The sequence below is a fragment of the Trichechus manatus genome, unplaced genomic scaffold (assembly GCF_000243295.1).
Source record: "Trichechus manatus latirostris isolate Lorelei unplaced genomic scaffold, TriManLat1.0 scaffold00016, whole genome shotgun sequence".
NCBI classification, from domain to species: domain Eukaryota; kingdom Metazoa; phylum Chordata; class Mammalia; order Sirenia; family Trichechidae; genus Trichechus; species Trichechus manatus.
Window position 1 is genome coordinate 27,471,858 of NW_004443952.1, and position 15,019 is coordinate 27,486,876.

Here is a 15,019-nt window from a genome sequence, read left to right on the forward strand (position 1 = left end):
TGAACTAAATACAGCTTTTTCTCTTCAGATCGAACCAGGATACCTTTTTGGAGTTGACAGAGATTTCCTGGTTAAGCTGATTTTAAGCCAGTGTCAGGCATCTACTTGCATTGCTTACTGTTCTTCCACTTTTTCTTGTGCTGGATCCCCCACCTCCCTAAGGGAAAGAAAATGCAAATAAACACATGGCCAGTGAAGATGAACAGGAACTTTAGGCCATTTGGCCAAAGGAGTGGGACCTTTATGCTGTTTAATTTGATGCTTATTTACCTTATGACAACAGGTTGTATACATTTGAGAGGACTAAATTCAAGGTCGTTTTGTTTTAGTTAATCAGTATTTATATTACTATAGTGCTGTAATTAATACCAGTATTTGGCATCTAACTTACATTTTTTGTGCTCAAATCACGAACAATTTTATGTGCTTTCCAGGCAACAGCTGAACAGATGCGTCTTGCTCAGGTGATCTTTGATAAGAATGATTCAGACTTTGAGGCTAAAGTTAAACAGGTATGTTTCTGGCAAAGCATAACTGTCATTTTCTAATCTGTTGTTGCTTATCCTGCTTAAAAGAATTTCAGTTGAGATTTTAGTTTTTAAAGTATGCTTCTTGCTTAGTCTCAACTCCTATCTTCGTATCGGATATTGGACTTGTGATTAAATACCATTTTATGTAGCCAGAATGAAGGAATTGAATAGGTTCATCTTCTTGGCAGTAGGATCTTTCTGAGTTACTAGTGTTTGTATGTGAATACTGGGCTAGACATTTGCGAAAACACATTGACATTTTCTACACCTGTGTATAGAAAGTAGATTTGGCACTTTCTTAGTTTAATGTTAGGGAAGGGTTGAATTGCCTTTTCAAACATGGGTGTGATTCCAAACTTCTTTGGAAAGGTGTAACATTAAATTTTAGGGAGATGTGTTTATTTAGAACTTTAATGAGTGGCTTTCTTGATATCTTAATCTTAATTTCAGATCCCTTCCTGGTAAGACTCCTTTCCATTCAAGATTCTAAAAAGCAAGCTGTAACCCCTGTCTTGGAGGCAGGCTTTCCAACCTTTGATACAGGTCTTCCAGTAATTGTTCCCTGTAGTGAATGTCACAAAGTGGACATTTAGTCCTTTACTATGTAGACTCTTTGTTCTTGCCTATAGTTGCTGACAGCAGGCTAATGGTAATTTTTTTTAAAGGCCACAAAGGATTTATTAAAAGTTATCGAACACATTCTCTATAGTGATATCTACTTACAGTTTGAGACATACTTCTACATGTTTTGTTGCCTTTTATCTGAATAGCATAGCAGACATATAAAGAAGAGAGCATTGGACCATTCCGTAAGTTCAGAGTTTTAAGTTCTAACGTATGTCTCTCTCTTAGTAGTCCGATCACTGGGGGAATTTTGATGTTGACCATTCACTTTAACAATCATATGTAGCAGGTATTCAGTTAAAACAGATTATTGATAACAATCTGATATTTTTAGTAGCTGCCTAAAGACTATGTAGAGCTTTCACTGCCTAAAAAAATGAAAAGAAGAAAACAGGAAGACAGAATGGTATAGTGCAAAGACCTGTGATTATGAGATCAGGAGACCTGGGTTCTACATGGGCTTTTTTATTAGCTTTGTGAAATGTTGGGGTTAAGCTATTTTGGACTGCAGTTAGTAGGTATTAAAATAAACGTAACTGAAATACAACAGATACGTAAATCATAGATTTGTTCATGATACTTGAGAAACCTAATTGTGCCTAATCTGTGATTGTTCCTAGTGATGAAAATGTTTAGTTTAGCCTTCTTTGTTAAAGAGAATGAGCCGAGATTTCTTTGATTACTTTAAACATGGCACCCTGTTGAAACTTGAGAGAATAGTATGTCTAAGAGTGAGTTTTGTGACAGCTGCGGAATTCCACTTGTAAGACTTCAGGGTGTTGAAACTTTGTATGTAGGCAAAGTGTTCTAATTCAAACAGTGTAAGTCCAGGTAGGGAATGGTGACCTTGTGCAAAACAGTTGGACTGGATGTTCTGTGAAGGGTGGCCACATCTTCATATTTGGTCTTTGGGAGACACAGGTTATTGTTAGTTGATGTGGGGTTGGCTGCAACTCGTGGTGACCTTACGTGTAACAGAACGAAATGTTGCTCAGTCCTGTGCCACCTTCATAATTTTTGGTTTGGGAAACATATAGTCCCATCTAATACTTGAGTAGTTCAGAAGTTTGGGAATCCCCTGCTGTTGAATTAACTCTGTGTAGTCAACTATCTGATCGTGGATGTTCTGGGAATGTTGAGCATGTGAGTAAATACTTGTGTGTGTGCTGCTGATTCATAGTCTGATAATTGGTCAGCTTGGAGGAGGGTTGATTTGTAGTTTGACTCTCTCAATACTTGTGAAAGGATGTGGGATGGGGACACACACACACACAGACACGAACAAGTAAACTTGTTCCTGGATTGTAAGCTCAGAATCTGGAAGAGGGTATTTTTCATATAGAACGTTTGCATAATTTCTGTCTCTATGTAGAAGAATCCTGAAATTAATATCAAGTGGTGTTTTTTGCTCACTGTAACCATTTTCTGATAATTTCAACAGCTTATGGAAGTGACAGGAAAAAATCAGGATGAATGCATAGTGGCCCTACATGACTGTAATGGAGATGTGAACAAAGCTATCAATATATTGCTGGAAGGCAATTCAGATACAGTAAGTATTAATAATAATAATTAATTGATTTGTAGTGCTCAGATTTGTCTCCAATTCCATATCATGTTCTCAGCTTCACCTTGGCTGTGGGTTGGGGGTGGAGGACATTATAAATGGGTACCATTCTATATTTGTTTTAAGTTCCAGGAAGAACACTAGCCTGAAATGACAGTTTTTGTTATGTATGGTTTCTTCAAGAAGTCGTAGAATCTGAAGGCTTAAAAGAGAACTTGGTCATCTACTCCAGATTTACACAGTTTCGAAAATACTCTGGGCCTGTGGACATTTTCACCACCTGAAAACCTTCTCTTGGCTCCACTGCTGATGTTTCTTCGTCTCAGTTGTCACCTCTAACTACTCCTTAGATCCCTAGACTAACAGAAAACCAGGATTTGCTGGTATATCTGTTTGCTTACGTGTGAATATGATACAGACACATTCTTATGACAGTTTGACAGATACATATATATAAAATAGGAAAAGTTTTTTTAAACTTGGTAAAGTTTGGGCAGTGTGCAGCACAGTGTGCAGCACAATCAAGCTCATCCCTTTGAATTTTAGGAAGGATGCAGCTAAAGCCATACGAAGCAGTCAGTCTTAATCTTTTGATTTCTGTGTGCATTTTACACAGTATTTTGAGATCGAGGAAACCATTTCAATAGCAGATCAAAACAAATAATGATTCAACTCAAAAGGAGTACAAAGATGAACACATCAAAAGTGCCTTCCTTGTCAGTGATCCTGTTTAATTAGGTTCTCATTTTTAGGGATAGGCTGTATTAGGGATAGGCTGTATAAAAATGAACTGTCACGAGAAGCTGAAAACTGAGATGAATATCTTTATTTGATGTCAAAAAAGCAAAATAAATTTGTTAGCATAAAGGTTAGATAACTGGGAAAATATTTGACTATTTGAGTAGAGCAGTATCTGTGGGTAAAATTTGTCTAGGAGATACTTATTCACTGACAGATGAGAATTGGTTGGGGAAATACATCATCTTAATAAAGTGATTAATAAATTCTGGATAATTTTTGTTTGCTGACATTTAGACATATATTTTCTGGGTTTTATAAAATATTGGGAACTTTGTTTACCTCGTTGCTTATGGCTACAACATAGAATAGATCTCAGTTATTTTCAAAGTGAACTGGAGATCTTAACTGCCCTCTTTATAAAATGAAAAGAAATCAACTGTGGATAAACTAAGTATTTCCAAATTGTTAGTTGGAGGGGCTGTTTTCTTTTATGGTAGAGCAAAGCTGGAACACTATTTTCTGTTGCCTTTCCTTTAACTCCAGCAGATTTCTTTCCTTTGCCTTTTTCTATGGTAGTGGATGAGTTTTTAAGTCTTAACTTTTCAGTTCTTTCTCTGTGTTTTATTAAGTTTTAACTTCCTCTCCTCATGTGGGACTGAACCCGAAGGAGGTGGTTCTGGGCTGTGTATTAGAAAGTAAAGATGAGTTGTTACCTAAAGAAAGTCTCTTTGGTCACCTCTTGAACATAAAAATTACATAGTGGAGGCCAGCATCTGACTCCTTGTTGTTTTCAGAGATCAGAAAATAGCAAATTAGGACTGAATACAGACACAAGGTATACACTCGTTTTGGGGTGAGAGCCCTATGGGTAAAACAGAGAGGCAAAGGGAAAACCCTTTTGAAATCTTGGTTTGTTTAGGACCATTCTCTGGTGCATCTTTTCTTTCATATTGTTTGCCTTGTCTCTTACTTGGTCCTTGTTTGCAACAGCCATGGCTAACCACCTGCAAGGAATACCTTCTCCTGGCTAGGGTATATTTAATTGGAGTGGGGCGAAACACTGAAGGGTTGCTAGGAGCAAAAGTGTTTAAGCTAAGCCATGAAGACAAACTAATCTTGTCTTACTGACTAACCTTATTCTGTGCCAGTGTCTTTCTGACACAAAATTATTACTTTGAAAAGATGTTAGTGGAATTGTACATGATATTTTTAAGGAAGTCTCTTCCTCATCTAAGAATACCTGTCACGAAGGAAAATATTGACTATGATAATAAGTACTGAACTTTTTAAATTCATCATATTGCTGTTTTGTCTGGGTGACAGAATAGTTTCAAAGTATCAGTCCCTTACATTTAATGTACTATTAGATTTTAGTAAGTTGTGTTATGTAGTTCCTGGCAAAGCTGAAGGAGTGAGAGATTGATTTCGAAATAGCTAGCCTTGAAAGGTGCTTTTCTGAATACTAAATGTGGTGCCTAGCAGGGCCTTTCCTCTTGGAGTTTCTTTAGACTCATGCTATAGGTAGCAAAATCCAGATGGCAAAGGCTGCCACAAGTTCTGTTAGAAACCATTTGTCATCATTCGGTGTACCTTGAAAGCCTAAATGCATGCTTGCATACCATTGTGCAAAGCGTGTGATTATTTCTTTAGCTTTTACTATGATCTTAGAAAAATTGCCCCTTCATGGTTCCTTTCCCTAGTTTCTTCCACAAATAAGTTCTTGTTAGTCTTTGTAGAGATCATAAGCCAAGACTTACTTTAGGGGTATCCTTTGCTGAATGAAATGGGGTAAAATGTTTCTCTCTCTTTCAAATGTTTACATAGAGAACCTGTCCTTTCATAATGATTGAGTACTTTTAGGTCTGGCTGCATAAAGACTTCATAAATTGTGCATGTGTGTGCACACATACACACGCACACACACCTTGTGCCGATCCTACTGTGTATAATTTTTCCAGGACCTCTGGAGTTTATTTTTTGTCTTGCAAATCTAAGAGGACCAAATTCTGTTTTACACAGTTGCCTTGGGTGTTCATGTTAGTGAACATAAATTAAGTTTATAAACTATAGAATTTTTTTCTGGAATAAATAAATAAGCTTAATTGTTTTCTCTCATTTTAAAAAAAAGCAGTGCAGAAAGATAAAAAAGTTAAATCAAATTAAACATCCTCACTTGGGTAACTACTAACACTTTCTCCAATCTATGCACAGGCTTCTATTTCAGCTAAAAACTATGATCTTATTCTATATGCTGTTTAAGCTTGCTTCACTTACATTATAGACTTCTTTCTGTGTTCACCTATATAAGTGTCTTAAATGGCTGCATACTGCTCCCTTTATGGACTTACCAGAGAAGGCAGATATTTTGGGATTTTTTTTTTCGTTGGTTGGTTTTACTTTTCTTTTGTCTGCTGACGATTGCTTGTACATAGATGTTTGTGTAATTATCAGATTATTTCCTTTGGATAAAGGCCTAGAAGTGAATTGCTGGGACAAAGGGTGTGCACCAGTAAAATTCAGATACTCTTGCCAGGTAGCCTTCCAGGAAGGTTATAATAGGTACCCGCTCACCAGAACTGTTTGAGAATACTTTAAGTATTGGGTGTACTTAAGTTGCCGAGTTAATTCCGACCATGGCGACCCCATATGTAGCAGTGTAGAATTTCTCTCCATAGGGTTTTCAAGGCTGTGTCCTTTCAGAAGCAGATCACCAGGCCTTTCTTCTGAGGCACCTCTTTGTAGGTTTGAACCACCAGCATTTTGGCTAGTAGTCAAGCACGTAACCGTTTGTGCCATGCAGGGACTCCACTATTGGGTGTAGATATTTTTAATCTTTAATCAAAGCTTAGAGGTAGAAACTTACTTGCTGTAATTTGTATTTTTTTTTCCGTCCAATCATTTTATGTCTGACTAGATATATGAATTCACCAGAGGTTTATAGAAGTCAAGATTCCATTTAAAAAAAAAAAAAAAACTTTTTAAAGCTGGCTTCTATTGTTTTGGAAATAATTTAGCTATCAATCTTGAATTTTAATTTGTTAATTTCCAGTGCTTGTGTTTAGATATACAAAGTTAGTGATTTTTTTCCCTTAAGATTTTTTAAAAAGCTTGAAGTAGTTATTGCACTTATTTTGGGATTGAATCACTTCAAATTCCTTTCAAAATGTGGTAGACTATGAAAAAGTAAATAGAAACTAGTGGGCCAATTTTGGGATTTCCTAGTAACATACCCTGTTTGATATTATACTCACTATTATATGTAGAAGAGTGTAGTGTCTCATTTTCTGAGCAGTTTTTACATATGTCCTATGATTTGAATTGTTGTCATTATTAGAGAAGAGAATGGGAAAGGAGGTTACTCAAAACAGTTTGACTTTTCATTAGACTGTTTTTAGAGGTGGAATTTTTGGGCACTTTTTTAAAAAACAAAATCCAGTCCAAAATTTTATTTGTCTCTCATTCAAAAATGTTTTTAGATGATTTGTTTGCATTACTGACTAGGCAAAATTGTATTCTTGGAGCCCCATTTTTATGTAATTTGTAATCGTAGAGTTAAGCTTTGCATTGCTAGGCATAAGGCCTACCACTGAGGTAGGAGGGAATAATGTAGAATGGAAGCTTGGGGAAATGACATTTAATTTATAGGAAAGAGCTTGGTGGTGGGAAAACATATAGTATGCTGTCAATTCAGCTAAAACTATATTTGTGCTCTGTATATGGCAGTAGGATCTTAGCAGTTGCCGTCTTTATCATCAGATTTGTTGAACTGTATGGAAAAAATTAAAATGGTAGGCAAGCTAACTGCAAGTTGTGGGTAATTAGGCTTGAAAGACAAGTGCATGCACACTCTACAGTTGTCCATGTTTTGAATGACAACTCTGAATGACAGCTCTTCTCTTTGCTAGACTTCATGGGAGACTGTAGGGGGTAAGAAGAAGAATTTTGGAAAAGAAAGTTCAGAAAATAAAGAGAATAGAGAGAAGAGAAGTGAGAGGGAAACGAATCGTGGACGTGGAAGCAACAACAACCGAAAAGGAAGAGGTGGCAATCGTGGCAGAGAGTGTAAGTACAGACTTTTCTCCTCAAGTTTTTATTATGAAAATTTTCAAACATACTGAAAAACTGAAAGACTAGGCCAGTGGATGCTCATGAAACCCACTGTCTCAATGCAACATTTAACATAGTTAACACTTAGTAATAGGCTGCAGTTGGGTGGTTTATTAGAGCCTAACTCTGATGCGATTTCGTATCAGCACTGACGTGGACTTTAGGTAGTTTATTGTTTGTGTGTCTTAAGACTGCCATCTGTTGTGAATCAAGTGCATTCTCTAATTTTAAAGAAGGGGGTTTTCATTCCCTGATAGACAAAGCTGTTTTTTCTTCCTCATTTACAGATGCTCACGGAATAGGCAAGGGTTAGATTAAGAGGAAAGTTGTTGAATAGGAAGACCTAGGTTTTGACTCCATTACCAAAACAACACTGCCTTCTCTGCAGATTTACCAAAACAGTTAAATTCTGAATGAATAAAATGTAAATATTTACCATATCACCCTAGAGACTTATGCTAGCTCATTTATTCCACTAATATTTATTAAGGTACCTACTATGTAGCAGGTACTTTTATGGGTACTGGGAAAGCAGCATTGAATAAAACATAAAAATTTGTGCACTCCTAAAACTTCTATTTTAATGGAGGTGGAGTGAAGTGTAACAATAAAAAAGAGAAGTAAGATGTATAATGTTTTAATGGTGTTAAGTGCTTTGGGGAAAAACAAAAGCAGAAAGAGATAGGAATTATGGGAAGAGGTGTGGCAAATTTAAATGGAGCGGCCATGGGAAGGCCTTACTGAGAACTCGTTTGTCTTAAGCCCTGAAAGAGGTGAGGGAAGCAAGCTGTGCTGATATCTCTTATAATATTGCTGTACTACATAGAATTATCAATGCCACTATGGGGATGAGAAGAGAAGAATGTGTGTTGGCATCTTCTGAACTGCATTCTAGAAAAGCTTGTCTCTAATGCTTTATTTTTTCCAAGGACTCAGTATTTCCTTGATATCACTACCGTGTTTTTCTGTTCCTTCCCAGGCTTTGAACTGAACATAATTTGAGCAGATTTTGTGGTGTATTGCATAGCTGTGTAGTAAGGGTGGTTTTTTAAAGCAGACTTACTTTAGGGGAGGGCAGTCCCAAATAGAAGAAAGAAAAAGCAGTATGTTATTATTTTAATTTCCTTTCAGAATTTTCACCTGTGAATTAAGAAAGACGTGCTGTCATTCAGTTTTTTGAGCCACTTCTATTTTTTAGTTTTCCTGTTTTCTGAGCCCTTTGGTTGTATTTTAGCCTTTTTAAAAGTTTTGTATTTCTGTTCCTGCTTTTAATAGCTGTCTAGTATGGTCATATACAAGAGGCTTAGAAAAGGAAAGTAGCGTTGTCTGCTCTTTTTTTCTTAGTTAGGGGTGAAGAGAATGGAATCGATTGCAATCAAGGGGACAAGTCTTCAGATCGTGGCAAGCGAGCCCATAGTAGAGGTAAGCCCAGAATAAGAGGGAAGTAAGTACTTGTGATCTGGGGGAAGAAAGCAGGCTTTACTGGGCTCTGAATAGAAATGGCAGTGTCCTTTGAAAGAGTGGTTGGTTTTATGAAATCTTTTGATTTGTTTACTGATGCCTATGAATGAACTGTTGGGGTTAAGTAGTTTTGAGGAAACCTATTGGTTGTTTTCAGATGAGCTGAGAAAGTCATTTGTATCAATAATTTAAAACTTGAAGCTCTGTGACCAAATTTCATTATCAGATTCACCTATATTGGGCTTTGACAGATGTGTTTTTACCTATATGTGATACTGGTTTTAAAATTGACATTATTTGCTCATTGATTCTCTCCTCCTCTTCAAAGTGTTCCCTGGTAGAGATCACTTCTTAGGTTTATCAGTTGAGGATGTCATTAAGCCACTTCAGGAATGTAGTTTCATAGATTTGAGAGCTGTGAATAAATTTTCTCAGGGTTATAACATCAAGATGTGTAATGTAGTATGCAGACCTTGTTTGAGTCCAGTGGGAGGGCTACCTGAATTGACTGCAGTTTTGCTTGATGCATTGTTTAGTTCTGTTGGGGCTGTTCTCCAGATGAGCATTTCACAGTGGCACAATTTTTGATCAGAAATATTAATAAGAGTAGAAATAATGTAGGTACTACATATACTGCCAACTCCCTTGGTTCATTCATTCAACTGTTATTTACGAGTCAGAGATAAATGATTTCCAGAGATCAGAAAAGGTGAAGATTATGTACTTATTTTCCAGGCACAATCAGAATAAGTTTGGCATTGTCCAACATGTTAACTATAATCCTTTTTTCTAGCCTTTTTAAAAACAATGATCAGTTTCAAACATACAGAAAGTAGAGAGAGTAGTTAAATGAACTCCATGTACCCTCACATATTCAAAAACCTTTAAGATTTTTGTCACATTTGCTTCTTTCCTTTTTCCTTTCCTTTCCTCCCTCCATGCCTCTAGAAATAGCTTAAGGAAGATTTTTGGGTCATTTTACCCCTATTTACTTCAGGAAGCACCTCTGAAAAATATAGACACTTTGATACGTAACAGTAATGCCATTATCATACCTAACTTCACATCAGTTCTTTCTTATTCCGAAATCTGGGTTCTTAAGGGAGATTGAGGGAGGGAGAGAGAATTGATTAGAGAGGGTGGTAGGCTGGCTATCTACCTTGCTACCTCCTTTCCTCAAGGGTTGCAAACATCTTATTCATCTCTGAGGTCAGGGTGAATGGCTTTTCATTATGAAAAGATGGGAGGGCTGACCTAGTGGATAGCCTTGAAACCAAGGGAACTTGTAACTATTGAATAGCTTTTAAGAGACTTTGTGGATCGAAAGGCATTAATATGTTAAGCGCCAAACCAAGTAAAAACCTATAAAGAAATGATACTGGCTAGCTTTAAAATCCATAATTCAAGTATGTTTACTTTTAAGAAAGGATTTAAAGTAGCATATACAGGACTTGGTTTGATCCTTTATGTCCCATTCAGTCTTTTTTTTTAAATAAATCAACAACACACACATACATATACATATACTTTGTTGAGGTATAATTTGTATATTAGAACACCTGTATTTAAGTATGGAGCCCTGGTGGTACAGTGGTTAAGAGCTCAGCTGCTAACCAAAGGTCAGCAGTTCAAATCCACCAGCTACTCCTTGGAAACAGTATGGGGCAGATCTACTCTGTCCTATAGGGTCACTATGAGTTGGAATCGACTTGACAGCAACAGGTTTTTGGTTTTTTTCATATTTAAGTATGTTTAAACAGGCTGTTGAAGGGTAGTAGTTTGTCTCTTAGCAAAAAATAGCTATCTTTTCATGTGCGATTTGTCTGGAGAATTCTTTATGAGCATCTTAGTACTCAAAGTCTTACATAGGGCATGGGGAGAAAACATTTAGTACCCAACATGCTCAGAAACACAATTATTTTGCTTAGTGGATATTTGTAAAGTACAGTTTGATAGTAAGTAGACAGTGGTGCAGGATTACATTTTCTTCTTCACTTTCATAGTTAAAGGACAAATGTCCTTGGTTTTATGTACTCTCCCAGAAATTTGGTTATAAGTCATTTAATGCTTTAATATACTTGCTGGTGAGTTAGCCTTAAAACAGTTGATTGTTCTGTTCCTTCCAACTTATTTGTTGATCTGTTGAGTAGTATACTGATTTTTAAGTGTATATGTTTAAAAAGTGTATGTTTTAAAGTAAGTACTTTTAAAAAAGCTGTTTAAAGTCCCCATTGCATTTGTTCTTTGGTTTTTAACCATTCTTGTGAGCTCCTTCCCTTTTTGACTTCACATCAGCTCTCCTCAACACTAATTCACATTTGTTCTTTAACGCTTGCTAAAATTTCAGTAGTTCACCCTCTTTGTCAGTTTTTGCCTTATCTTCTTATAATTGGCTTAAAAAATATTAGAGAACAGCATGACTTTAATAGGCAAACCTATAATTTTTCTATTATATTCATAATCTTTATATTACTTCAAATTATGCGTACCATAATATGAGAGAATGTTACATAACATGAGAACTCTGAAGTTTAGTAAATGGAGTAAAATTAAGTTTCCTATGTATGCTTGTTTTTCCCATAACTTTCCTGAAAGCTTGTCTTATGTTCAGAGGAGCAATACTTATAACAAATCCTTTTTCGTGAACTCATTTAAAGTTTATGGAAAAGTATCTAGTGAGTTGTGTATTTTTGTAAGAAAAAAGCAGCCTCTTTAGGGGATAAGAGTACCGTATTTCTAACCAAATAATGTGTGCCTTCGACGTTTGTTTGCCAACTGCTCCTTGCCCCCACTAGGTATTTTCATATAATGCACTTATGAAAATACGTCGTGGGGGGTGTGGTTGAAAAATAAGCATAGAAAGTATACATTATTTGCTTAAAAACACAGTGTTGGTTGTTCTGGGCAGTCCACAACGTCCTAGTCTTTGCTTTTGTTAGTTGGGATGAAAGCCTTTGAAACTTTATATTGACAATTCAAAGATACTCAGCCACCAAATAATACTGTGTATGAAATGTGGAATTTAGCTGATATTCATTAAGTTCCTTCTACTTGGCTGGAACTGTTCTTGAATGATACTGACTTAATCCTGAGGTTAAGTTGAAGACTATATAAAAAGTCTCTAAGATTTAGGGTAATGTAGTTAAAGTTCTGTGTCATATGCCATGTAATAATTAGTAAGTACTAAGTAAAATTCTCTGTTCCAGGAACTGAAACTTCCTAATACTGTGTATATTTAGGAACAAGTTTTTAAAAAGAAAATTTCAAATTTTCCATTGTCATAGTAATGATATAGATACTAAATGATAACACTAATGGCATACATACTCCCGGGGTTTTAGGCTTTAGACCTAGAAGTGCACATCTTGGGAGAGAAAGAAGACAGAAGGTAACAAAATGAACAGAATGACCTTATAGGCCACTAAATTTTACTGTATCTCACTGGATATGGTAGTCATAGTATAATACCAATATTATGTGCCTCATTAATCCTCACTTTCCTATTCCAGTTAGAAGATGATTACTGTGAAAATCCTTATCTCTTATGTCATTTGCCTGAAATGTCATCTTTGTTTGAAGGTTTTGGGAGTATATAAGAACTGGGGTGTCTTATCATGGAAAGATTTTTCTATTCCAGGGTTTTTGATCCTTGAGATGCTTCTGCCAGCCTTAATGGGCTTCTTAGGGAAATGGTCAGATCTTCATGACTCAGTTCCTAACCACTGCTGTATTGAACTCTTCAGTTTTCCCCTTTCAGATTGCTTTCTTAGGACATTTTTAAAGAATAAAGGCAGACCCATGTTACAAACTGAACAGATGCATTGTTATAAAAACATATCCTAGAAACAACCAATGAACATGAATATAGGTGTGAGTTGGGTTGGATAGTGTTATTACTTTGAGGTAAAATTGATGTGTTTATTTTGGTTTTATTTAGGTAAAGAGAACCCAAATAAACTTAACAGGCCAAGTAAAATCCCATAGAGCTTTTCTTCATTATAAATGTCACAGATTAATTATGCAAGGGATTTTTGCTTTACTTGACTTTTTCATGTTCTTTTCTGGACTGTATGATGAATGTTCATGTACTTTTCTCACTGGTAAATTTAACAGTGAATGGGAACAGAATGCAATAAAAAATATGATCCATTTGAACTATCTAGGTGAAAAAATAGGAACTTAGTTTTCCTAGTCAAAATCTTTCAAAATAGCTTTATATGAAACCAGCTAGACAGACCAAATGTTTCTTTGCCATTTGTTCTGGACTTGATCAGCTGGCCTCATTAGATAGCAAGTTTTCACAAGTGTAGAGAGAAGCCAGATTCAAGGTGAACCACTTGGAAAATATTTCCTATTTGGTATATCTTTCAAAAGATTTTTGGCTGTTGCCTGGTACCAAATTCTTAGTTATCTAGTGCTGCTATAACAGAAATACCACAAGTAGATGGGTTTAACAAAGAGAAATTTATTCTCTTGCACTCCAGTAGGCTAGAAGTCCGAATTCAGGGTGCCAGCTCCAGGCGAAGGCTTTCTCTCTCTGTCGGCTCTGGGGGAATGTTCTTGTCATCAATCTTCCCCTGATCCAGGAGCTTCTCCATGCAGGAACCCTGCCTCCAGGCGCTGCTTTCTGGGTGGTATGAGGTCCCCCTGTCTCTCTGCTAGCTTCTGTCTTTTATACCTCAAAAGAGATTGGTTTAAGACACAGCCTAATCTTATAGATTGAGTCCTGCCTCATTAACATAACTGCCACCAGTCGGAGCTGAAAGTGAGAATTTGACAAAGGATTTGGGTTAAGGCTAATTATTAGAAAGCTGGGTAAGTATGTTTGCCAGCAGGCCCTTTGATAGCTTGTCCATGGTGAAAGGGACTGCTAGCTGCCAGCTGCTGGCAATCCTGATGAGCTTTTCCTAGGACCTTTCTGAGACTAGCTCCAAGGTTGTAAAAATGGACTGTAAGGAGTGGGCTTGTGTTGAGACCAGCCACAGGTGTGATGATCACAGGGCAAGGAGCAATTAAAATTGTGTTCTCCCAACCAATATTCTGAAAAGCAGGAAAGAGATAAGCAGAAAGGAATTTATTGTTGCATGGAGAATAGTGTTTTTATTGCTATTCTGATGGTATTTTTTATAGTCTACATCAGTGTATTTTTTTAAAAATAGTAATTTTAGAGATTCTTGCCTCAGATATTTTAGACTTTAGTCTTTCTATCTCATAGACCTTTATTTCCTATCATGTCTTCTTCCATCTTTCATGTATTTATATTTCAGGATGTGTGTGTGTATATATATATATATTTTTTTAAAGAAAATTAACCCATAGTTTTCCTTTGGTTCTGGTATATTTAGGAGCTCCAAAATAATACAAAATTTAATGTAGTTCACAATTTTTATGGATTGTTTTATTCAACTTTGTGTTGAATATGTTTTATGCAGAAAAAGGCATTAAAATACTTTCCATATGAACTTCATGGCATAGCCTCATCTTTTTTCTGTGCTATAGCAGAATGCATTTATGTATTAGATATGACATTGTCAGCTTGAAGATTAGATTACATGGTAGACACTTATTTTTATGCTATGTAAATAAGTGAAAAAGTTATACAGGCAGTCCCCAACTTATGATGTATTCAAGTTACAATGAACTGCACTTACAACTGTCCATTTTATTTTTTGGTACATCTTATTGTTGTTAGTGATATGTACTACCTACAGTGTTGTAGTGTATAATTTGCTGGTGTTATCATTCTCAGATGTAATGTTTCCACCCTCCAAAGACAAATAAGCATTGGATTTATAAAGATACTGATAATAAAAGGCAATAATAATGAAAACTGGAAAAAAAAAAAAAAAAAAGATATTCGTTTTACATCAGAACAGACTTACAGTGGAGTAGTTGTAGGAACGGAACCTTGTTTTAAGTTGGGAACTTACCTGTAGTTAAGTTACTCCTCTATTCTTTTCTTCCTGTAAATTTATTTTTCTTATATATC

General features: G+C 36.1%; 1 protein-coding gene across 1 annotated transcript in view; it reads left to right on the plus strand.

Annotated features, from left to right (window-relative positions):
* Window positions 1-15,019, plus strand: part of UBAP2 (ubiquitin associated protein 2) — a 122,819-nt gene that overhangs the window by 55,923 nt on the left and 51,877 nt on the right. Inside the window, exons 3-6 of the mRNA XM_012554363.2 lie at window positions 435-512; window positions 2,596-2,706; window positions 7,368-7,524; window positions 8,914-8,991. Of these exons, the coding sequence (XP_012409817.2) occupies window positions 435-512; window positions 2,596-2,706; window positions 7,368-7,524; window positions 8,914-8,991 (424 nt within the window). The remainder of the gene's footprint in view (window positions 1-434; window positions 513-2,595; window positions 2,707-7,367; window positions 7,525-8,913; window positions 8,992-15,019) is intronic.